Source organism: Taeniopygia guttata, chromosome 14, assembly GCF_048771995.1.
Source record: "Taeniopygia guttata chromosome 14, bTaeGut7.mat, whole genome shotgun sequence".
Classification (NCBI taxonomy): domain Eukaryota; kingdom Metazoa; phylum Chordata; class Aves; order Passeriformes; family Estrildidae; genus Taeniopygia; species Taeniopygia guttata.
The window spans coordinates 15171084-15195770 of NC_133039.1; the positions used below are offsets into that span (position 1 = coordinate 15171084).

Genomic DNA, 24687 nt, shown 5'->3' on the forward strand with positions numbered 1-24687 from the left:
TACTTTTGCCTTCCAAAAGACAGCCTTCTTTCAGAAATACCTGACTCAAAGCTGTGCACTGGTTTTAAGCAGAACTGCTTATAAATTATCTCCTTTTTTTTTTCTCCCTTTATCTCTTTTATCCTTGCCAATGTCTCTTTTTCCTAAGTTGCAATCTGTTTGAAACAGTTACATATTTATCATAGATTGTGCCTGCAAATTCCTTACTGGGGCTTGGAGGTAATTGGATGTATGCTCCTAGTCAGTCTTGTTCCACTGATCTGAAAACAAAGCAAGCAGAGAGAGTACTTCCTGAAAAATATATAAAATAGTGTATCTTAGAGCCCCAGCCAGCTGCAACAGACACAGGGCAGGTGTGTCTGATAGGGAGAGCTTTGGCTCTGCATGCTCTGACTTGCACCAGATAGAACCCTTAAAGCTGGAAAAGACCTTTAAGATCACCAAGTCCAACCATCAGCCCAGCACCACTGTGTTCACCACTAACCCCTCTCCACAAGGGCCCCCAGGGATGGGGACTCCACCACTGCCCCAGGCAGCTGTGCCAGTGCCTGACCACCCTTTCAGTGAAGGAATTTTCTCAATATCCAATGTAAACCTCTGCTAGTGCAACTTGAGGCTGTTTTCTCTCATCCTGTCCGTGTTCCCTAGGAGCAGAGCCCGACCCCCCTGGCTGTTGTCTCCTGTCAGGAGTTGTGCAGAGCCACAAGGTCCCCCCTGAGCCTCCTTTTCTCCAGGCCAAGCCCCTTTCCAGCTCCCTCAGCCCCTCCTGGTGCTCCTGACCCTTCCCCAGCCTCATTCCCTGGAGCATCACAGTGCCCTGTGAGTCCTTCTCCAGCCGTGTCACATCAGCATTAGTCCTCTGCACATGGAAACCAGGAAGAAGAGCATGACAGGAAAGAGAATATTTCCACAATGAGCTCATCTAACCCTCATTAGCACCAGTCTCTCTCCAGCTGGGTCATGTCCCAGTACCCCGTTATGAAACACTTCCAAACCGCTGTATCTGATTTATTAATATGCCCACATTCAGTATTCATGACTGAAGGAGGAGAATCAGACTCACCATCACCTTTCCTGATTTTACTTGCTATTGATCAGTCCTAAAATATCTGTCTGGAAAACAACCTGCAAGGTTATGCCTCAGGACTCTGTTTTGAGATGTCTTGCCCAGCTAAATAACAGCAAGGTAGGGCACCTTCCCAGGGCTATGTGCCCCTGCCAGGGTTTAGCAGCACCTCTGGGACTGGCAGCCTCCAGAAATACTCCATGCTAGAACGCAGCCTTGCTGAAGGACTGCTTTCAAGCATTTAAATATTTCATTAAAATCCCCAAATGCTTTTTCTAAGTTACCAATCCAACACTTTAAATATTAAAACCAGTCTATTTATAAAGCAGCAAGCACTTTTCAGCCACAGAGGTGAGCTCCATGGGATCCAATCAGTCCTGACTTGCAGTGAGACAGAAGGAAAAGTAAGGGAATAGAAAGACAAGCCTTTTGGAGAAGTTGAAAATGGAACCATTAATTTTGCCACTGCACTAAAAGTAAATGTTTACAAATTCATTTTGCCAGGATCTGTTGGTTAATAAAGAAAATGGAACCATTCTTTGGAAGTATTTTTTCATAGGGGAGTTATACATGTGAATGATAAGGAAAATAGGCTACAGTGCATCAGCTTTAGAGAGTGAGGCTTGGTGGTTCTGCATGTGGGCAGTTTTCAGTGCCCTTTACTTGCATGGGCTGTAAGTGGGATTTATGGAGAAAGAGGGCTTTTCCTCACAATCCCTGTCCATGTGGAACAGTGTCAGAGGTCACTTCTTCCTGACATTTTCCCCACCTGTTTGCTGAAGGTTATGAGCTCCCTCAGTTCACTGCTTGGTAACTGGAGCTCAGCAACGGTTTCAGCTCAAGGGAGCAGAGTAGCTGTGAAGTTCTGAGAAGAAAAATCACCCAACTGCAAGGGGAGTGTGCAGTAGCGGAATGGAGAGGGAAAATCAAAAAATAATACCAGCCTGGGCTAAAATCACCAGAAGCAGTGAATAGCAGCCCTCAGTGAAGGGTCTGAAGCACACGTTTGAGGTAGGGAAGAACAAGCCCAGAGCTGGGATTTGGTTTGTTCTGCAGCAGTGAAGTGACAGCACATGGGCCTGGACCAGGTCCAGAGAAGGGAACAGAGCTGGGAAGGGGCTGGAGCACCAGGAGGGGTTGAGAAAGGGGCTCAGCCTGGAGAAAAGGAGGCTCGGGGGGGACCTTGTGGCTCTGCACAACTCCCTGAGAGGAGGGGACAGCCAGGTAACAAGGGACAAGACAAGAGAAAACAGCTTCAAGTTGCATCAGGGGAGGTTTAAATTGGATATTGGGAAAAGTCCTTTATAAAGAGGGTGGTCGGGCATTGGAACAGGTTGCCCAGGACAGTGGTGAAGTCACTGGAAGTGTTCAAAAAGCTATGTGGATGTGGCACTTGGGGATGTAGGTTAGTGGTGCACCTGGCAGTATTAGGTTCACAGGACTTGTTTTTAGAGGCCTTTTCCAATCATATGATTTTCTCATTCAGTGATGTGGGGAAGACCTCCATTAGTGTTTTTTCTCAGTGATTCCAAGAGTGCTCTGTTGCTGGGATGCCATGAGTACCTGTCCATGAAGCCTGCAGAGAGTGATAAGCAAGATCAGGGCTGTTGCCTAGTACACCACAAAGTATCAAGAGAGTTTGTACATGAATGTCATGGTTTGACACTGGCACAAAGCCAGTGTCCCCCATGAAAATGCAATCTCTCAATTGAATGCTGTGAAATGCGATCGAGAACAGAGCAAAGCAGGCCCAAGCCTAATAACAAGAAAAAAACTTTATTAAGCTACTACCACTATGCTACTATAAAAGGGGGAGGGGGGGGGGGGGGGAAGAAGAAAGAAACACACACAATTCAAAATGAAAACCTTCCAAAGCATTCCTCCTCCCACCACCCAACTCCAACAAACCACAGTGAGAGACAATCTGGACCCCAATCAGGTTCCCACCCTCCAGATAATCAACACCCAGTCCATCTGCAGGGAGAGAGGAGTCTCTTCTGTGCCACAGACCCCCCAAAAACACAGCTGCCACACCCTGTGCTTCCATGGCACCACATGGCACCGCCTGGAGAAAAAAAAGTTTTCCAATGGTGACCCTCTCCTTTCCATGCACAGTGCTCTCACCACCAATGCATGGATGGACAGACTGCTTTTTAGGAATTTTCCTTTCAAGGATGCCCTGCCAAGAGGGGAAAAAACAACAGTTCAGTTTTTCATTTTTGGGACCAACAGTCTCCCCGCATTTTCCCCTGGGGCCGAGGGTCCAAGAACAGAGATCTTCTCTTCTTCCTGTGCGAAGACAGGGGGCACCACCACAAACCTCCTTAACTTTTCCCTGTTCGCTCCACTTCTGTCTTTTCCCAGCTGAAGCATGGTCTCTTTGGCTCACTGGCATCCTCCTAAAATACAGTCTCTCTTGGAGGAGAAGATCAGTTCAGTCTGTGGCTACCAAGAAAAAGTCCAGCCAAAAGCCACTCCATCATCTCCTCCCACCTGGAATTTCTCCTTCCAGCATCCCAGGTCCCAGGCTCTCTCTTCCTCTCTTTCAAACTGAGGAGAAAAATGTCACAAAGCTTCCATTTCTCAGGAAGGGTTAAAAGTCCCCACTCCCAGAGACGGCTCGCTGCCCAGGCTCCAGCTCCCACAGCCCGGCTGGGCACCTTGCGGCCCCCCCGCTCTTCTCCTTCTCGTGGTGAACTGCTGATAAAACCACCGCTGTCTCTTTTTCTCTCTTGGGAGAGAGAGACTCGGGGGGGAACAGGGACGTCCCAGATTTCTCCACCCTTCCATCTGCAGGGGGCCAGGCCAGTTCCAGTCCCTCCACCCTTGAGCCTACCTCCGAAGGCCACATGGCTTCTCCCCTCCCCTACCCAGCTCGTTGTCGCCAGGCAGGAGAGAGTCCTGAGTTCTCCTGGGAATTCTGCTTTTAACCCCTCTGTGTTCTCAGAGGCGTGTCCACCTTCAATTGGTCAATGTCCAAATTGACCTCTTCCTTCCGGAAAAATTCTTTTTCCGTGTCAAACCATGACAATGAAATACATTTATGTAATTGTGTTTTTTACCCTGCTCCAAACAAACATAGATTGTTTATAAAAATGAACTCTCTTTTGCCCATTAGAGCACTGCCATCTTCCCCTCCTTTTAAAATCCTAATAGCCTTCTCCAAACTCAGCTCTGACTTTTCACCTGACTGTCCCCAGAAGTGAATATGTGCACCAGCATTTGCCATCTATTTCCAGAACCTCATTACCCCAAGAAATCCCACTGTGCAAGCCTTCCAGAGGTGGCCAGAGGTGACATAGTTCCATGGTCCCAGCACAGAGACCACTGAAGCAATTCAGATTCCTCTCAGCTGTTGTGGTTGATTCAGTAAGGAGTTAATATAAGTGCATTTCTGATTTAGGTAGTTGTCTGTCAAGCTGTTGTTTGGATTTTTTCGCACTGGTTTGAAGGTTGTGGTGGAATACTTGAGAGCAGCAGTTACAGTTCACTGGTCCTCTTCAGTGTGATTGCAGTCTTTTCTCTCCATGGCCTGGCTTCCTTGTGTTTGCAGCACGTGGCTGAAGAGCTGCAGGACCTGCTCCAGTGGCTAATGGGAGCACCAGCTGGACTGAAAATGAACCGAGCCTTGGATCAAGTTTTGGGCCGCTTCTTCCTTTATCACATCCATCTTTGGATCAGTAAGTGAAATTGTTTAACTTTCCAGCTTCTCTTTTCATCTCTTCTCTCTGAGTGTTTAATGTTTGCCTAGAGGTGAGTAATGAGTCAAAATGCACTTCTGCAAGTACAGACTTGTCTGGGAGTCTTCCTGCTGTGGGAACTGAAGCCAAAGTTGGATTCCCACACAAGGAGTTCATGCATATTAAATAAAGTGCTGGTTTTGATGCTCTGCAAGAAGTGTGGATGCTGCTGGAACTTATTTCCTTGGTGTCACTGGTGGTGAGTGTCCAAGGGAAGGCACTGCAGTGAGGTCTTTTGTAGGGTTTCATGGTCTTTGCCATGTGAGAGGCAGCTCTTGGGATAGGGATGAGAAATGTGCAAGGATGCAAGTGCCTGTCCTGTGCTATCACCCACTTCAGCTTAGTGCAATTTTATTATTTTAGTGCAATTTTATTATTTCAGTTTCTTCCTTGAAATAACACACTCTTGTTATCCTTGATGAGGGGCACAGGCATGATGGACATGAACTCCATAGTTATTTTACTGATTTACTTTGCTCACTAGTCAAGTATGGTCTTGTTTCTGTGACTTTGCCCCACTTTGGTAATGAAAGAGATTGTTTGTCCATACTACTGTATTTTACAAAAGCCATATGAGGTGGCTTTTGTGGGAAGAGCAGAAAAACAGGAATGGTTGCAGTAAAGGTTGATGTGTGCAGTTAAAAATGTACTTAAGAACCTGGACACAAATGCAGAAAATCAAATGTTACATCCCTGGAAGTGTTCAAGGCCAGATTGGGTAGGGATTGAAACAACTTGGTCTGGTGGAAAGTGTCCCTGCCCATGGCAGGGGGGTGGCACTAAATTATCTTTAAGGTGCCTTGCAACCCAAACCATGCCATGCTAACTCCATGAAATCCCATGGAGAAAGGTGCCTGCTGTGTTCAAGCTGTGCACATTCCTCCCCATTCTCCCAGTGCTACCCCACCTTGGGGCAGAAGGAGAGGCTTTTTTTGGCCCTCCTAAAGAGAGGATGGCATCTAAAGGAGTTTTCCGGCTTCACTTCCACGTTTCCACGGCTCTGATTTCTGGGGCAGTGTTCTAGGGCGAGGGAATCAGCCTTTTGAGAGGGTCGAGAGGGAGATGACCCAATCAAACACTGACCCTCTGCCATGTCCACCAGGCTACATCCACCTGCTGTCCCCCTTCATTGAGATGATCCTGTGGTACGTGGGGCTGTCGGCTTGTCTGGGCCTGACCGTGGCTCTCTGCATCCTCTCTGACATCGTTGCACTCCTGACCTTCCACATATACTGCTTCTATGTCTACGGGGCCAGGTGAGTCCCCCTCCCTCTCTGGGCTTTCTTTGGAAACACCTCAGGCTGTGCTGAAGCGTTCAGTCCTGGTGTAGTTCTCCTGAATTCACAGTTTAATCCACAATAATTTCTTGCAGTCCTTTAAGCCTGTAGAAATGATGGCAGTACAAGCAACCCATCTTTCATTTCTCCTTCATTTAGATATTTATCTGTCGTGGTAGTGACCTAGAAAAATGAAACTACATGACAGGCAGAGGACAAGAAAGCAGCTCACCCCATCCCTTTGATTCAGCCTCATAGTACTCTCCTCCACTGCACCCTGCTAGAGATTTGGAGGGGAACTGGAGAAGAGGAGGAGGAGAGGGGTACCCCTGTAGTTTTGAAGGAGCCCCAAAATCCCTGTGTCTGCCATGCTTCAGGGGTCCTTGCCTGCACTGTGGAGCACAGGTGGCAGATTTGGGGTTACAGGGGTCTGTGACACTATCCTGGTGTCATTGGAGGGTCTGTGGCCTGAAAGCTGGGCAGAGGCTCTGGGTGAGTAGGGGGAGTTGGGGGGCTTTGGGGCACATCTGGGGCATGTTTGGCTTCCTGTGCAAGAGGTGCCCATCACTGTGCTCTGTTCCTGCTCTCCTCTAACTTGTGCTGCACCAAGGGGCGTGGCCTTAGTTAGAGTCATGGGCAGGTGTGTGCCAGAGCCTGGAGGAGTTGTCCTGGACTCCCTCCTGCCTAGGGATTAGTGCACCAAGCTGTGCCTGCCAGTCTGGAGGCACCCTGCCAATTCCTTGAAGCAGTTGGTGTTCCTCAAACCAGATTCTTCTCTTGGATGAGACTCCTTGCCTCTGCTTTCACATTGCTGCTGTGAAATCTGAGCAGCCTCCACACCTTAGCTGGCCTGGTTTGCCAGTCTGGCTTTTGTAGCTCAGGTTTTCTCAGACTCTGTTCTACCCCACACATTGGCCATGTACCCTTTCTTTACATCCCTGTATGTTGGCACTGCTGCCCAGGGCTTTTTGTGCCTTCTCTCCATCCCAAGGGCTCTTTCTTCCTTGATGTTATTCCATAAAGGGGTGTCTGTTTCCTGTCCCTTGTCACCCCAAGTCTCATAGCACCAAGTTCTGAAAGGCTAAGGAAGGGGTGCAGTAGGGGCCACCACATATTTCACTGGTCTCTTCCCACTCTTAAGGATTTTTAGAGCTGTGGGTTACTAGAGAAGCTTCGGGGGCTCCACTCCTCTCCCTTGCCTCTGCTGGAGAGGCACAATTGCATTGCATTGACTCAGGTGTGTGGGTAAGACCTTGGCCAGCCCTGTCTGGAAGGGTGTGAAGGCAGGGGAAGGTACAGATCTGAACTGGGGAGACACAGGTGAGCTTGGGGAAATAGGATTGCTGGTTCTTTTCATAGAATCATGGCATGGTTTGGGTTGGAAGAAGCCTTAAAGCTCATCTCATTCCAGCTCCTGCCAGGGGCAGGGACACCTTCCTCTATCCCAGGTAGCTCCAAGTCCCATCCATCCTGGTCTGGGTCACTTCCAGGGATACAGGGGCAGCCACAGCTTCTCTGAGCATCCTGTGCCAGGGACTCAGCACCCTTTTTCTGGAGGGAAGGTGTTGCCATGAGGCTGGTGATTGCTGCAGCTCCAGGGCATGGCCTGGGCATTGCCCTCCAGTGGCCCAAAGCTGGCTGCAGTAGCCCCCATGCCAGGGAGCAGCCCAGGTAGAGTTGACTGAGCCAGGAGTATTTATCTGCATCATTCCCAGTGTATTTCTTTTGCCACTCCTGACTGTGCAGGTGGGTGAGTAGGTGTGGGGCTGTGCTGGTGGCAGCTGGGTGGTGCTGGAGCTGGGAGCTGCCAGCTGTGCTGCAGAGTCTTCTCTTTGCTCAGGCTCTACTGCCTGAAGATCTATGGCCTGTCCTCTCTGTGGCGCCTGTTCCGGGGCAAGAAGTGGAACGTGCTGCGGCAGCGGGTGGATTCCTGCTCCTATGATCTGGACCAGGTAGTGCCACAGCCCTGGGGACACCCCAGGGCACTGCCCTTGATGATGCCCTCGCATCCTGCTCTGACTGATACTGGGACACAGACACAGGAGCCTCTGTGGTGCCCAGAATAAGGACATACCCCGACACTCTGAGCCCATGGCTCTTCTGATGCCTTACAGCACTCCTTGATTGCCCTGCAGCACCCCTTCATTGCCCTGCACGCCTTCCCTGCCCTCCAACACTCCTTCCTTACCTGCAGCAGTCCTTCCCTTCCCTTCCCTTCCCTTCCCTTCCCTTCCCTTCCCTTCCCTTCCCTTCCCTTCCCTTCCCTTCCCTTCCCTTCCCTTCCCTTCCCTTCCCTTCCCTTCCCTTCCCTTCCCTTCCCTTCCCTTCCCTTCCCTTCCCTTCCCTTCCCTTCCCTTCCCTTCCCTTCCCTTCCCTTCCCTTCCCTTCCCTTCCCTTCCCTTCCCTTCCCTTCCCTTCCCTTCCCTTCCCTTCCCTTCCCTTCCCTTCCCTTCCCTTCCCTTCCCTTCCCTTCCCTTCCCTTCCCTTCCCTTCCCTTCCCTTCCCTTCCCTTCCCTTCCCTTCCCTTCCCTTCCCTTCCCTTCCCCACTTCCATTCCCTGCACCCCTCCCCTTCCCTGCAGCACCCCTTCCCTGCCCTGCACCCCTTCCTTGCACCCCTTCCCTGCCCTGCACTCCATCCCTGCTCTCCAGCATCCCATCCCAGCCCATCCTTTCCCTTTGCCCTCCCGTGCCCCCCAGCACCCTTCCCTTGCCCAGAGGGCCAAACTGTGCCAAGAGCAGAGCTGCCCTGGGCGCGTGCCAGGCACCCGGCGAGCTGCAGTGGGTGCTGCAGATGCTGAGAGCTCCCGAGCCCGGCGTGGGAATGGGGGAGGGATGGAGGCAGTTGGAAATGTGGTGCCCAGCAGTGTTGCCACAGTAACAGCCGTGGCAGCGTTTCTATTAAAAGGCCCCCGTTTCATTCACGTTGTGCTGGAGCCTGGCCCACACACTCTCACTCAGGCAGAGGCAATTTTTTGTGAAGTGCTGTAAGCTCTTTTTAATTTCTGAAATGCCATGCAAAAGTCCAGCAGAGCCGGGACTGCTGCAGGCCAGCAGCTGCAAACATCACTGAAATAATACAATAATATTTGGAAACTTGCAGGCTCAGCGCCTCTCTCTATTACAAGAGATAACCTTGAGCTTCTTGCACCACAGCTAAGAGATGGGTTTCTGTTTCTTTGGTGATTAAAAGCCTCCGTGCCAGGTTTGCATCAGGGCTTACTCCCTGTGTACTTTGAGGAGAATTGGTTTGGCACTTGAGGCTTCATCCTGCTTCTCTGGAGACCAGTGGGAATTGTGTCACTGGCTGGGTAGGAAGAGACATTCAAAGCAGACCTTAAAAGACTTTTAGAGGTTTAAACAACTGCAGTAGTGTGACAGGAGAAGAGAGAAACAACTGCTGCAAGGAGCATGGATTGGATTGTGATCTATTCCTTGTTACATCCCTGAAGCTGTGATGCTGATCCACCTCGGTGCCATGGCTGCTGGGTTGTTTTCTTTCATGATACCCCGTAGCCGTGGTCCCTTTTTGCAGAGGTTGCAGTGCCCTGTGCTCCTGTGGTCTCTCTGATCTGGAAGTGGTGACTGGAAATAGAAGAGTCAGCTCCCTGTTTGGTATAAATCTGAATTCTCCCACTTGGAATTATTTAGACCTACGCCAACTGGGCTGGCCCAGAATAAAAATAACTTTTTCTGTGGGCAGTGAAGCTAATGACACCTGCTTCCTTAGGGATTTTTCTCCTTCATCCTCTCGATATTGCTCCTCCTCCAGCTTCTTTGTATCTCCCACCTTCCCACTGAGCAAGAGGCAGAATTCCTGTGGCTGGACAGCTCAGCCATTTGCTGTCTTGGGGAATGTTTATCACCCAAATTCTGTCAGGTTTGCACCAGGTGCCTGCACTGCTAAAACAAGGAGAAACAGAAGTTGTTCTCAATTCTTTACAGAATTACCATTCAAATTACCACTTCTTTGTTATTTTTCACATTTTTCTGGTAAAATCTGATCAATGGCTGTAAAACTTTTGGGGACTGAAAGTGGAAAAATTGCAAGATCACATAAGTCTAGTTTCCTAAGGAAGCTGGCCTGAGACGGGAAATCTTAGATGTCGTCTGTAAAGGAAAAGTGCTGTCAGGATCCAGCTTTTATTTGTCTTTCCAAATGTACTCCCATAATAAGGAGTTTTGAAGAAGGCCCAGTGAGAGGAGAAATACTGAAAATATCCAAGGTAACAGCATTATTCACATAGGCAAGATAAAAACACATTACGGAGTCCTGCAAACTTCCATTGCCTCGGAGTCTCCTATTTTTTATTTGTGATGTATTTTATTTTGCCATTGCTCTGCTCATGATTGTGTTTCCTTTTTCCCTAGTTATTTATTGGCACTTTGCTGTTCACAATCCTGCTGTTCCTCCTGCCTACAACTGCACTGTATTATTTGGTGTTTACCCTGGTAAGATATAACCCTTGAAACAAGTCAAACACTCTCAAACACTTCTGAGGTAGTAAAAAAATTGTTTCCTAGATATTTATGGTCATCCATAAAGAAAATAAAAATGTTGGTGTCTTATGAAGGATTCTCACACAGCTCATGTTTGTGTTTTTCCAAAATGAATTCCCAGCAAATCCTGGCCAGCAGGACAAACTGTTCCCCTTTCTTTGTCTCAGAAGTTTGGATGTTTCCATCCACATCCACAGCGATGACCTCTCTAGTCTGATCCAGAACTTTTTTTTCAGGGAATTAACTTGCTGTATTTAATGTTTTCAGCAAGGCTTTCCTCGGAGGTTTGGACTTCTTTATTTTTCTTTTCTTCCCCCAGTATGACCAGTCCTCTCCATGGTCTGCCTGGAGCCAAATTTTCCATAGACAGTGGCCATCACATGCTTTCAGCATCTTTTTTGAGCCCTCTCTTTTCAGATGAGCTTGGCAGCAGAAAATAACTGCAGTGTGACAAAAGGAGGTGTCTTAGGGACAGGAAGCACAGAGCAGAAAGCTCATTTCTGCCTGCTCTGCTCTTGCTTAAACTCTACAAGGGGTTTCTTCAGGCTGAAATGAGCTGTTGCAGCTCACTGTTGGAGAGAGGAAAGTTTACATTCATTGGTACACAGTGCTGGAATTGACTCGAAGTGGGGGAACTTAGGCTTCCTTTTCAACTATGGCTGTTGAAAGTGGAATTGTTCTCATGTCCTTGCTGGTCACAGCATCTCCAGCTGTAGGAGCTTCATTCAAGTTACCCCTTAAACCCAGATTGCTGTAGGGTGTGGATGCTCAGCACTTCCAGACATCACACCCACTTTGGGAGGTCTTAGCTTAGCAGACAGCGGTGTTAGATCCAAGCTCAGTTCAGGAATTTACAAGTGTTTAATCTCCTGTTTCCTGAGATGTTCTGTTAAACTGGTTTTTGTAGCTCCGGTTGCTGGTGGTGATTGTGCAGGGCCTCATACACTTGGTGGTGGACCTGATTGACTCCCTGCCTCTTTATTCCCTCATCCTTCGCCTCTGCAGATCCTACAGGCTTGCAGGTGAGTCCCTCAGCTCTGCCCCTGCAGCACTTCAAGCATTTTGCATTATGTGCTTGATTTTGGTGCACTGGGTCACTCCTGAATTGAGGATGCAGTGGGAGTAGGAAATACCCCGAGTCTTGAGTCTTGTGTCCCTGCTGTGAACCAGTTCCTGCAAGGAGCAGGATGAGGATGTCAATGGAAAGAAATCTGAACCTGAAGTAGAATCAGGAGCACCTTTAGAAAGCCCTTGGCCACTAAAAATTACATCCAAACAAGCACCATTTAAACGAGGTCATCTTGTATTCCAATTCCAGACTACCAGCTCAGGTAAAACTTCTGTGAGTCAAACCTGGCATGGAGCTGTGCCAAGGGAGGTTTAGGCTGGATATCAGTTCTTCCCCTAGAGGATGCTGTGCACTGTCCCGAGGCTGCCAGAGCTCCAGGAGTGCTTGGACAATGCTCTCAGGGACAGGGTGGGATTGCTGGGGGTCTGTGCAGGGCCAGGAGCTGGACTGGATGATCCCTGTGGGACCTTTCCCACTCAGGATATTCCATGATTCTGTGAAACAGGCTCATAACTCTGGGTGTTTGGGCTCTTAAACAAGCTAAATCACAAAAATACTTGGCATATCAGCTATTCCAAAGGGCTGGATCTGCAGTGGTTGCAAATCAATGGAGCTCTTTCAATTCTATGCTGACTTTGACTGACTGAAGCCCTGGTGTTTGGATGAATTTCAAAGCTCTGGGCAGAGTTCAGATAATCATTCCCTTTTTGAGACTAATCTGTCACCATTTTGAAACCAGTCATTGTTTTTTCACTTTGGGTAACCATAAACCATGGCTGGCACCAGACTCAGGACTCATTTTGGAATGCCTTTGACTGTCCACAGCTATGGTTGATCTAGTTACAGTCAAGCACATCTAAATTATTATCTCCCATCCTTTTAAAGAGCATGCAGCAGGAATTTAGTATAGAAGAAGGAGCTTGATCATCAGTAAACCAAGGCCAGTCATCAAAGGCAGAGGAAGCTTGAGGCAACCTCAGCAGCTTTGTCTGCTGGAGCGCTGCCAGGCTCATCTTTGGGAAGGTAGAGCTGAGCTGTGTTACCAACTCTGTTGCTTTTCCATGGGAGCCTTCAGCAGGTTCCTGTGAAATTCCTGGCAGAAGCACCTTAAACCCTTCGGGGCTGTCTTTGGGAACAGGAGACGCTGCTGAGGGAACCTGACCCAGTAATGGGCAGGATGTAGGGCAGAAGGAAGTCTTGGTGCCACTGGGAGGTTTAAGACCATGATTTCCTTTAGGTTATGTAAGGCCACAGGTTACTTCTCATTCCTGTTCAGCCAGGTCTCTGCTGCAGGAAACAAGCCCCCACCCAAGCAGGGGATTGACTTCTCAGCTGTGTTCCTTAACTGGCACTGCAGTGCCCTGGTGCCTGTGAGAGGAAGAGGCATCTCTGAGCTTTTTGCAGCCTTTGTTCCTGCCCCAGCACAAAACCATGGCATGGCAACAGGAACAGATGGAGCAGTTGAATCCAACTCAAAGGATTTGAGAGAGTACAAATCACATGGTATCCTCACTGCTGAGGTGCTGCCTCCCTTGTCAGACTCAGAACTTGGAGAAGACATCCTCTGCCAGGTGTTAGGGCAACTGATTTTACAGGCACCATCAAGATGGTTCTACTAACATGAATGGATAGTTTTTGCTGGTAGGAAGGGGGTTGAGTTCAACTCAGTTCAGTTGTGGCATGTGGCCTCCAAGTTCTTTGACTCAGTATCTGAACTGACATAATACTCCACTGATGAAGCCCAGGTAGGTGAGTGATCCATCCACACACCAGAAACGAAATGCATTTTTCCTTTTCACACATCCAAAGTGAAATATTTATGACTTCTAAAAACCCTTTTTATCTAGATCACAGTTGATGTCCTCTGTGTAACAGTTCTGTGCACCAGCTCAAGTGGTGCCACCTTGGTTGGGATGTGGATTCACAGCATGAAGAGAGGAACAGCAGGGGCTTCAGGGGTTTCAGACTGCTCACACACAAGTTACCAGCATTGCTGGATTGTGAACAGGCCAGCTTGTTTTTCCTGTACTTCCCTTTCCCAACATTCACAGTGGAAATGTTGGAACAGGTTTTGTCATAGTCCTGTAGGACCTGCCACAATTGCTGGAGTACAAACCCTCACTTGAGTGTGCTGTCACGTGAAACAAAGCAAATGAATTCATGTCTTGACCTCCCCTGTGCCGTTGCTGGTGCCTTTGTACAGGAAAAGCAGACCCCTGAGCTCTAGAGCTGGCTGGAAGTCACAGAATAGTTTTGGGTTCTTCTGTGCTGAAGTGATCTGCAGGAGCCTGAGCCTTCCTGCTCTTCCCATGAGGAGGGAACTGCTCAGTCCTGAGCACTGCAGTCATCTGCAGGTCATTCTAAAATGAATTTATGGCCTTTTTGTGTTCATATTTTCTTAGGAGTTTAAGGCTCTTGAGCAATTAAATAATCAAATTAAGAAAGTGTTGGCTTGCAGCTTTAGAAGGGAGGTGTGTGGCTGGGACCTACAGAAGCAGCATTTGCTGGGATAATGGACTGTTCCTGGGGTAAGACTCCAGAGTGCCCAGCCACATATCTGAACCTTCAGTGCCTGCTGGTTTCTGTCTCTCTCTGACAAACTCTGCCAGAAAAGTAGTTCCTGGAATGGCTTAGACATTCCTCATAGCCAAAGCTCTGTGAATCACACTGAGCACTTTGGTCATCCAGCACATTTGCTTGTTGAGGCCCAGGGTACTCAAACATCTATTTCAAGCCACTGGGAAAGTCTGTCTATCAATATAATCCAGCAAAATGCAGATAAAGCCCTCCTGTCCTGGACAGAAAAAGTTTTATGGTTTGGGGAGAGAGTTTAAAGCAGAGCTGTGTGCTAGAGAAGAGCATTCTATCCCAGGAGTGAACTGTATGATTTTAATTAATTCAAAGCTTGAGGAAAAAGAGAAAACATTTTGGTTTTTCAGTGTTCAAGAGTCATAGAGAAACTGCAGCAATGGCACTTACAATGGTGAGGAGTTTTATTCTGTTTGTGCTTCTGTCAGTGTTTGATCTGTGCCTTAGTCTTCTCTCATCTTCTTACCTGCAGGAAAGAACAACAGGGCATGCTTGGGTGGAACAGGTTTGCAGAGATGGATTAGTGATTTTATTTCTGTGAAGTAATTTAACATCTTTGTAAGAAAAATACCTCTCTGGTCCAAGCTGTTACCTTTGAAACATTGTATTAAATCTGTGTGTGCACTGTGTCACCCTTGGCATCCAAAATCTTTCCTATTTATTTTTACAGTATTGGCAATGAGGCAAATCCAAGAGGAAATAGGAAAGTGGTAGGTTTGATGGGGTTAGCGTCTTAAAAACATGTGGATGCTGGGATTAATCGTCAGGGATTGCTTTGAAATGTTTTAATGCTTCCAGGTCAGCCACTTCCCTCCCTCAGCCTGAAAGAGGGACAGATTTGCACATGTGTTCTGTCCACATGAGCACAAATTAAAGACAGGCTCTCGGTCTGCTGCTAACATGGAGTTCCCATTCTGATAGAAATCTGGGAAATTTGGAAGGTTTTTCCAGTCCCTCTATCATCTTCAGGTCTGGCTGGCTGATTTCTAGGCTTTGTGCTTGCTCTAGGACTCAGTTTACAAGCTGAAGGTGGGAGGGATTACTTTTAATGGAGCTGTGTCATTAGGCTTACAGCATTTTAGAGACAATACCTGCTTCCTGTTGAAAATGGGGAACGTTCTCAAATCCAGAAAGGCTGAATAGAGTTTCTAGAGAATCAGTGCTCAGCTAACAGCACTGGGCAGCAAATTCATGGTCTGAGCTCCAGGCATTGAACCATGGAACATCCTGAGTGGGAAAGGACCACAAGGATCATCAAGTCCAACTCCTGGCCTTGCACAGGACACCCCAACAATCCCACCATGTGTTTGCTTTCCTTGTTTTGTGTCTTTGCAGCTGGGGTAAAGTTCAGAGTCCTTGAGCAGCAGGATGGAAAACCTTTGCGTCTCCTTATGCAGGTAAGGCCCCCGTGCCTTCCCCCAGAGTGACCCCAGTCCATCTGTGCTGCTCCTACTGAAAGGCTCCACTTCAACATGAACAGCTGTAAAATGCTGAAACAAGGGAAATAATCTTGTGTTGCTGTGGCTGGCTACTGCTTTCTGTGCTTTTTGGTGCCCTGCTTGTGTCCTGTGTTTGGAGGAAGTGCAGTGCCCTGGATGGTGTGAAGGGAAAAGTAGAAGAGGGGAGTAGGAGAAACACAGAGCTGTGTAACTTCTGGGATTAAGACCTCATGCCATTATCACCTCCTGGCTCTGTGCAGCTTCATGTGATAATTGCTGAGCACTAGGAGAAGCAAAAGAAGGCATTTAAACCATCCAGAATGAAGCAGCAGGAAAAGCTCTTCCCCTCCAGTGGTGCTGGAAAGCCTTGGCTGCTCCATGAGGCCAAGGACAAGAGCCTGGGCAAGATGAGAGAGGAAAGAGCCTCCTGCTTTTCTCCAGGATTGCCCTGGTGAGGGGTATGGGAAAAGTGCTTTTGTAACCCCCCATTCCCACGCTCTGGCATCAACGATACTAAAGGAAATTATCTTCTGAAAAGAAATGAGGCGTTGGCAGCAGGGAGGTTCTCCTTATACTTTCAGGAGTGAAATTTCCATCTCCTGACCCAGCAGAAACACAGCCAGGTCCCAGGGAGGCTTTTCTTGCACTCTGCAGCCTAAAGAGGAGAGGCTGTCAGTAGTGTATAACACTTATAAAAGCACTTGGACACTGGGGGAGTGTGTGGGAAGAATTTAACTGCAGCTTCCCAGTCCTTTTGCTTTTTCCACCACCAGTCCCACTCTATTTCAGCAAAGGTCAGGCTAGCAGGGAACCAGCAAACCAGCTCGTAGCAATTCTAGAGGGAATCCCTTCTACAGATGTCTTCTAGGGCAAAACTAGCATTCTCTAAGCAAGTTGTCTTCCCAGCTCCTGCCTTTTAGTAGGATAGTGGTGTAAGAACCAAAATCTGCCATCCTCCGTGGCCAGGAGATTCCAGAGAAAGGAAACCAGACACCAGAGATGAGGCATAGGAGCTGCTGAGCAGAGGCTTTGGCATCAGTATGTGTGAGAGGTGAGGTGGATGGAGTCTCCAGAGAAAAAAGACCATGACTTAAAGAGCAAAGGCAGTGAGTCATATGGCTGTGATGAATTTTCCTTGGACCACTGCAGGAAGATCCATTTTCTATCTGGAATATAGCACAAGTCATCACCTCAAGAGTTGGAAGTGCTGCTGTAGATGTCTGTCCCAGCCTTCTGTTCCAATAATAATGAGCAGACAGAAGAGGCATTTTTTTGCTCTCTTTATGCTGGTGGAAATGAAAAATGGGCTTGTGTCAGAAACTGTGCTGGATATCCCACTTTCTGATTGGCTTTTGGAGAAGGTAATCTAAAAAAACCTATTTTTAAGTGAAATTCTTATTTATTGTACACAGTGATGTGCCTTTCTTGATAATCTGCAGTAGCTTTCCCTCTCTCTGTGTGGAAGCCCTGTTGGAGCAGTGCCTGGTGGAAGTCAGGCTGGATGCATGGACCTACACCCAAAATAATTGCAGCTGTAGGTGATAGTCTGAGCTGTCCTGTGGGGCACTGGGAATGGATTAGAAATCAATAATGTTAGCTTTGAGCATTCCCAAGCAGCTTCTGGTTCAGCCAAGGGATTATTTTTGATTTTTAAGATAGTGCCTCTGGAATGCAAAGTCCAGACCCTGGAGGGGGGGCAGAGGGTGGGGGATGATATTTCCATTTCAAATGCTGCTTATTATTCTTCAGGAAGTCTTACATAGGTCAGTATTTTCATTAGTGTTTAAAGTAATTTCTTTCGGTGCACAAGAAGAAATCTTTCTGGCCGTGTGGCTCAATAGAACTGATAGCCCATGGAGAAAACTGGCTTTAAACTGAAGGACAGCAGGTCTGGAGTAGGTATGAGGAACAAATACTTCCCTGTGAGGGTGCTGAGGCCCTGGCACAGGGTGCCCAGAGCAGCTGTGGCTGCCCCTGGATCCCTGGCAGTGCCCAAGGCCAGGCTGGGCAGGGCTTGGAGCAACCTGGGACAGTGGGAGGTGTCCCTGCCCATGGCAGGGGTGGAACAAGATGGGCTTTAAGGTTCCTTCTGACCCAAACAGTCTGAGATTCTGGGATTCTAGATCACTATGAGTTTGATCCATTCATGTTCCTTCTGCTGAAAGTCTTATCTTCTGCAGCAATTGCTTTGGAAAGGGTTAAGCAGCAGAGGAAGGGAAAAGGGAGCAGCTCCATTAGGACAGATATTCTAGCAGGGTTTATTATATCTTTGACCTACAGAACTTTCATAAGGGGAACAAATATTGCCTCTTCACTAATAATGAGTTTTGCCTGTTTGCTTCCATTTATACCAGGAGAGGCAGGGACGTGAATTGCTCTGGGTATAAGAGGCCCTGGTTATTACAGTGGCCAGTGCTACCCCTGGGTATCACCACTCTACCCAGAGATGCTTCTCAACAAGAAATGTTTTGTGCAGACCTTCCAGCCCACACAGCTAATAGCCAAAGGAGCACATGCTGCCTCTCCCTTGTAGAGCAGCAGTTCCTGTCCTCCTCCCCCAGCACGTTTGCACTTCAGACACTCTGCTTTGCCTACAGCTGATGAAATGGACAGAAATCAGTTACACAGGTTTTACAGTTGTTAGTGATGGGGATAGGTTTCTTTGGCCTTTCTCCCCCCCCGCCACGTTTATTCTATTTTATAATTTTCCCTGCAAGCAGCTGCCCTGGCCTTTTTCCTGAACTTCCTATGGATGTTTCTGTGTATAGATATTTCCCCTTCTGCTTGAGCAATCTTGTACTTTGAAACTTATTTGACAAAGATCTCTAGGATTAGTTCTAATGAACTCTTAGCTCAACCCTGCTTTCCAAGAGCTCAATTTCTGTAGGCATTAGGGGTTCATCCCTCACCACTCCATGAGCTCCAAGCAGTTAGTGGACAAAAAAAATATTCAGCTTTAACCAAGTAGTGACTCTGTGCATGGGTTTGCTGTCTCTCTTTCCTTTTGTGGCTGGATTCTGTGCTGTGAATTACAGTCTCCTTTCCCAGAGCTGCCTGCTTGGTTCCAGCAGAACTGAACCCTTTTACTAGAGAAGGATGTCCTTGCATTTCTCTCCACTGACCAAGCTTCCCCTGCCTCTGTAAGTCCCCACCCCTGGGCATCTCTCATGGTCTGTGCTCTGAGCCCCACCATTTCTGTGCCATCTTTTTTGGTCCTTTGGAGGTTGGGCTGTGCATCCTTTTCATGCATCAGGTCTTGGCCACTCTGGATCCATCTTGTGGACTTCACCTGTCTCCCTACCCTGAATGCTTCACTTGGATGAGCATTTCCAAGGTCTGACATGCTTCTGTCACCCCTTGTACAGTAAATGTGTCTGTTCACATCCCTGTCTTAAAAAGGTCAATGCAGCAACTGGGGACCATGAGCAGAACTTTTGTAGGCACAGACTTGGGGTGGTGATTGAAATCAAATTAAAAAAGACTATCTCAGCCAAGGAGACTTAATTGAAAATGGTAATGAGGAGCTCTGTGGTGTGATCTTGTCATGCTAGGACTTGGTTCCACTGGGTGGTTTCAGGTGATACCAGGTTTAACTTAACACACAGCTGTGGGCTGAGGGCTCGTAGCAGGTACAGCTAAACTGGTCTATTCCAGAGGAGTTCCTGGGGCCCCAGTACATTCCCAGTGCAGCACTAGATGTAGATTTAAATTGGATATTAGGAAACATTTCTTCACAGTAAGAATGGTGAGATGCTGGCACTGCTGCCCAGAGCGGTGGTGGAATCACCATCCCTGGAGATGTTCACAAGCAGTGTGGATGTGGCATTTGGGGCATGGGTTAGTGGTGGCTTTGGCAGTGCTGGGTTAAGGGTTGGACTTAATGATCTTAAAGGTCTTTTCCAAACTAAAAAATTCCGTGACTCTGTGATTCTGTTGCTGTCTGCTGTCTCTTCAGCTGCTGTGTCCTCCACTCTGGAGTGTAACACACTCCCCTCTCATTCCCCCAGCTCTCCTGCTGGTTCTTGTCTGCCCCTCTGCTTGGGAATGATTCTAATAACACCCCTTGCCAAGCTCAATTTGTTCATGTTGGGGGATGTTGAAGAAGGATTAACAGCCTCAGCAAACCAGGGAGGGATTCTGATGCTGTGTGAGGAGCAGGACTGATGCTTCCCTTGCTGCTGTCCCTCTTTCTCCACACAGATCAACCCCCTCTCCTACGGACGTGTGGTTCAGACGTACAGACTGCCCACCTACAGCTGCTATCCCAGGGACTCCTGGGCATCTCTCTGCAAGAAACTGTTCCTTGGAGAGCTCATCTACCCTTGGAAACACAAAGGAGACAAGCAGAACTAAAGACAGTGAAAGAATTCAGGAACTTGACCTGAAAAACATAGTGACTCCTAATGCTTTGGGACCAAAGGCTGCTCAGAGCCAGCAACTGCTCCATCCCTTTACATAGGAAGGGCTGAATTTTTAAAGGCAAGTATTTTTAAACATTATTTTTCAACTTTCTCTTCCCCTACACTGTGTTTGTATATTATGCTAATGATTATTTTGGAAGCAAGAAGTTAAACCATGTCAGTGCCTCCTCCCAGCTCACAGGGCCATAGCAAATCAGCCCCTCAGGTGGTTCAGAGCCACAGTGCTGTGGTGCCTTCAGCCAGAGCATGTTTTGGACCTTTTATGCTTCAGCCTTCAAGCCAGCTGATCAAAACCATGTGGAGAATCAGCTCGTGGAGTCCTACACTGAAAACTGAACAGCTGGGTGCCGAGTTCATGGGCTATCTATTAATTTCTTTTGAGGAGGGCTTGCACTCACCCTCACTGCAGCACCAGAGGAGGTGGTGTAAGAGCCAGGCTGGAGCCCAGAAGCACAGACAGTTTTATCACGATTCTGTGATTTCTCTTAGGAGAGTTGTTTGCTTTGGATACATTTCCAAAGTGCATGAGTGTTTGGCTTTCCATGTCCTGGTCTCATTTTGATGTGTCTCCTATTCTCTCTCTTGGAACGGGTGCCTGTGCACTGGAGGATGTCTCACTAGGCATGCAGTGGTTGTGTCAAATTTAAATACAGGCCATACCCAAAGTACACTCCTTCGAGCTCTGCTCATTCCTCTGCCCCAGCTCAATCAAGGAGTCAGTGTCACTGTATCCTGCGTTTTGCACTGGCAGGTGAGGGCTGTGCTGGATCCGTTCCCTTTTCCCCTGGCTGGCCAAGGAACCAAGGAGGGAGGAGGAAGAGGAGAAGGTGCAGTGGCTGCAATGCCCAGCCCTTCTCTGGATGGCTGCCTCTGTATTCCAGTGGGCATTGGCAGGGCAAGGTGCTCTGGGGCTTTAGGAGCCTTCAGTCAGCACTGCCAGCAAGAGGGTCAGAGTTTCCTACCCCAGCCCTGTGGCTCATCCATGTGCTGGCAGCTGTCACAGAAGAGAAGGATTAAGCCCCTGCTGCTTTAGGACGTCCCTGGCCAGATGTGTTTGGGTTGTCTGGAGCTGCTAAAAGCCCCTCATTGTGCAGTCACTGCCTCTACAGGCAGAGCGTGAGCAGGAGAAAAAGAAGCTCTGCAGGAAGGTGCATGATCCAGACATTCCTTAGCAGGCAAAGCTCCAAGGTCTTTGAGTTTCTTAGAGACGTGTGAGGGAGGCAGGACTACATGGGCACTAATTATGCCCTGTCACCTTGAGCCAGGGCAAATCACTGGGGAAAACCAGTGTGGCAAAGCTCCCCTCACCATCTGCCACTGCAGGCTCTGACTGGGACATCCCTGCCTGCAGAAACTGCAGAGAGCTTGTTCATTGATGATCCATGCTTAAAACTCCTGGGAAGCGTCTTCTTGTCTTGGAACAAGCACTACCTGAGGAAATCTCTGCACTCCAGGTGGGAATAACTGCAGACTGTGGTGCATTTAGTGGATGAATGGTCTAAATAACATTTTCACTTCAGCTGAAGTCAGAGTCATGAGCCCCATCCTCACCTGGCACTGAGCAGAGCAGGTTTACACCTTACCTCCCTCTTATCTTTCCCATGGAGCTCCTAAATGATATCCCCTGGTTCCTCCCACACCTGCACAGTTCAGTTTGCTGACTGCTGTGAGAAACTTTGTTATTTTTGGTCTTGTGAAAGTAATGTTTCTAATAACCGGGCTTTTAAAATCTTTCTGTGGGACCAGACAGTTCATGATGGTCCTAATCGTGGTACTTTGGGTTCAAATGCCATGATAGCCCCAGCAACAGCACAGAGCCATGAACATCAGCAACTCTGACCTATTGGGAACCTGCCAGATTTATCAGATGTTCCAGTGTTGGGTTTGTTTACTAAGGGCTGATACTGACTCTGGGGTGGGGAAATACCAAACCAAAAAAAGCTCCTCCTCAAACCTGAGATCCTGAGTCTTCTGCAATGGAGAACCTTGAGCAGCCCAGCTGGGCAGTGTCAGCTCCTTGTGGTTGCAGTTCTGTGTCACCCAGAGCTGGGGCCTGAGCTGCCTCTCTGCTCCTTGCACTGGGTGTTCTCCTTGCCTGCAGTGGTATCTGAGCATCTGAGTTGCTTCTGCTGGATGTTTGCCACGTCTCTCCTCTTCCTTTCCAGTCCCTGCTGTGAAAGAGTCTCCCCCCACCCTTTTCCGACTCTGTGCAGAGACATTACAACAGTGTAGCAGACATCCTGCTCAAGAGCACTTGACCTTATGTCATCTCTCTAATTAGAAGTTGGGATCAGCCTCATCTTCCACAGCAGCACAGACTGGCCCAGTGCTGGCATTTCCTCAGGGAAGAGGCTGCTGGTAAGGCTCTGGCTCTGATTTATTCTCGGATCCATATTATCCAGAGCAGCCCTTGGATGAGAAGTAGTTAAAAATTCCAGATCACCCATTCCTACCACACACCCCTTATAGCGGGCAGCACACAGGCTTTGCCAGCCATCAGTCAAAGACTTTGGTATTACAGACTCTTTTAAATACTGCATTTCCTTATTATTATTTCCTCCCACCTTTTGGTTCCCAGTGCTGCCACAAACCGCCTCTTTACTTAGGCAGGGGGTTTGTGAAGGAAAATGTGATTCACTGTGTGAAAAACTCTATGCTAGAGAGAAATTCTGCCTTGGAGAAATACTTTCTTCCCCTAACCAGGACAACATGTGACAATGCTGAAAGGAAACCTCAGTAATTACACTGCACTGAGGGCACTGGTTATGGGTTTGGGAGTTTTCCCTGATGCTGCAGCTGACCTGTGCACTGTTCAGGCCCACACAAAGACTTGCCCAAATATACAGTAGTGAAAGGCAGGAAAATCTGCATTTCACCCTGCAGAGAACAAGCTGCTTTCCTTCTGCCCTGTGCTGCCTCTTCCTGCTGCTCCAACACCATCTTTTTCCCTAACTCTAGCCCTCAGTGATTTACCCTGTATGCTTAGACCTGCTGGTGACACCATCACAGGAAACTGGTGGAGGTTGTGATCGTCTGGTCCAGCTCCTGCTCATGCAGGGTCACCCCAGGCTGGTTGCCCAGGATCGTGTCCAGATAACTTTGGGATATCTCCAAGGATGGCAACTCCAACCCCTCCCTGGACAACCTGTGCCAGTGGTTGATCACCCCTGCAGTGAAAAGGTGTTCTCATCTCTCAGGCAGGGTTTGATGTGTTTCAGTTCGTGTCCCTTGTCCTTGTGCAGAGCTCAGCAACGCCGTAACTCAGATTGCCTCAGTGAATGTGAACATTAGCAGTCCCATGTCATCTCTGTTCCTGTTCCTCCTCTTCAGGCACTGCTCAGCAGCCCCTTTGCCTTTTGGGGGCTAAAGCCTTGGTTAGGGGGTGCCTGTGCATTGACTCGGATCCCTTATCCGTTCCTTGGTCCTTTTCTGGACTTGGTAGCAGAGAGCCCTTTCTCTGCAGTCACATTCCTGCCTGTGCTGAGCTCACAGTGGGAGCTCTGGGGGCTTGAGCAGCAGAACCCCAAACCTGGCAGTGTCCAGGTCTGCAGGGTTAGGGAACAGCCTAGATTGTGCTGTGCATACAGAGGGGACAGGTCTGGATCTCAGCTGATCTTCCACATGGCTTCCCAGCTGGATTGGGAGTTTTGGGTGCAGGATAAACTTGTTCAGAGCAACCCAAGCCCCCTGTGAGCAGCTGATCTGCCTTCTGGATGAGAACAGAGTGCTCACCACCTTGGCCTCTGGCTCACCATTTTGCATTGGGAGTTGCTGCAAGAGTCTGTCGCCTTTGGCTCCAGCCCTTATCCACGCCTGGGCCTCAAACCAGGAATGCTCAGAGTCCCCCTTTGCCATCTCAGCAAGTTAATATGAGGAGTGTTCCTACAGTGGTGAGTGCTGCAGGTGACAGAACATGGCCCTGCATTCCCAGGCAGGTGCTGGGGCTGGGAGCAGTGGAGGTGTCTGGGGGAAGCTGCAGAACCCAGGCCCAGCTCGGGGCAGGGACAGACTGCAGCTCCTCTGCCATCCGCTGTTATTTAACATCTGGAACTGGGGAGGTTCATGAGAATGTGACAGTTCTTGTAATCAGTCCTCCTCACAGTGTTTTCTGGTTTTGAGTAAAGTATTATAAAAGAGCACTGACTCACTGAGAGTTTCATTAAAAGTGTGTGAGTGTTTTTGAGTGAGATTTGGCAAGGAAGTTAAAACCTTCTGTGCATTTCTCCTTCCCTCACGTGAGCCACCAGGCGTTCAGCAGGAGCAAAGTGCTCCCACACAGTGACACAGTGTTTGTTTTAAATGTCACCACTAGCCCCAGCTGAAGGTGACTTCCTTCCCACTGCAGCCCTGATGGGAAACACAGGTTGGTGATGTGAAACACAGGCCAGTCCCATGCAGCAGTCCAGGAACAAGCCCTGCTCAGGAACCACACTGGCTTCAGGCTCATCACAGCTGCAGTTCTGCAGGCAGGAGTGCCGGGCAGGGCAGTAACAATGCCAGCAAAGCCAGTTGCAGCAGGGATGAGGGATGCTGCACATTCATTCCAGTGCTTGTGTGAACTTCAGAGATGGAGAGCTTTGTTCTAAT

General features: G+C 48.5%; 1 protein-coding gene across 6 annotated transcripts in view; it reads left to right on the forward strand.

The window, feature by feature from the left end:
• The window catches only part of PIGQ (phosphatidylinositol glycan anchor biosynthesis class Q), a 38795-nt gene extending 14559 nt beyond the window's left edge, over window positions 1–24236 (forward strand). For 5 of the 6 annotated variants that reach the window (XM_030284635.4, XM_072935922.1, XM_072935925.1 and 2 more), the window contains exons 5-11: window positions 4620–4746; window positions 5909–6062; window positions 7924–8035; window positions 10454–10534; window positions 11490–11604; window positions 15576–15637; window positions 19880–24236. In XM_030284635.4, coding sequence (XP_030140495.4) covers window positions 4620–4746; window positions 5909–6062; window positions 7924–8035; window positions 10454–10534; window positions 11490–11604; window positions 15576–15637; window positions 19880–20032 — 804 coding nt within the window. In that variant the 3' untranslated portion in view covers window positions 20033–24236. The remainder of the gene's footprint in view (window positions 1–4619; window positions 4747–5908; window positions 6063–7923; window positions 8036–10453; window positions 10535–11489; window positions 11605–15575; window positions 15638–19879) is intronic. The other variant, XM_072935920.1, reaches the window with a different exon arrangement.
• Window positions 24237–24687: the final 451 nt, after the last annotated feature.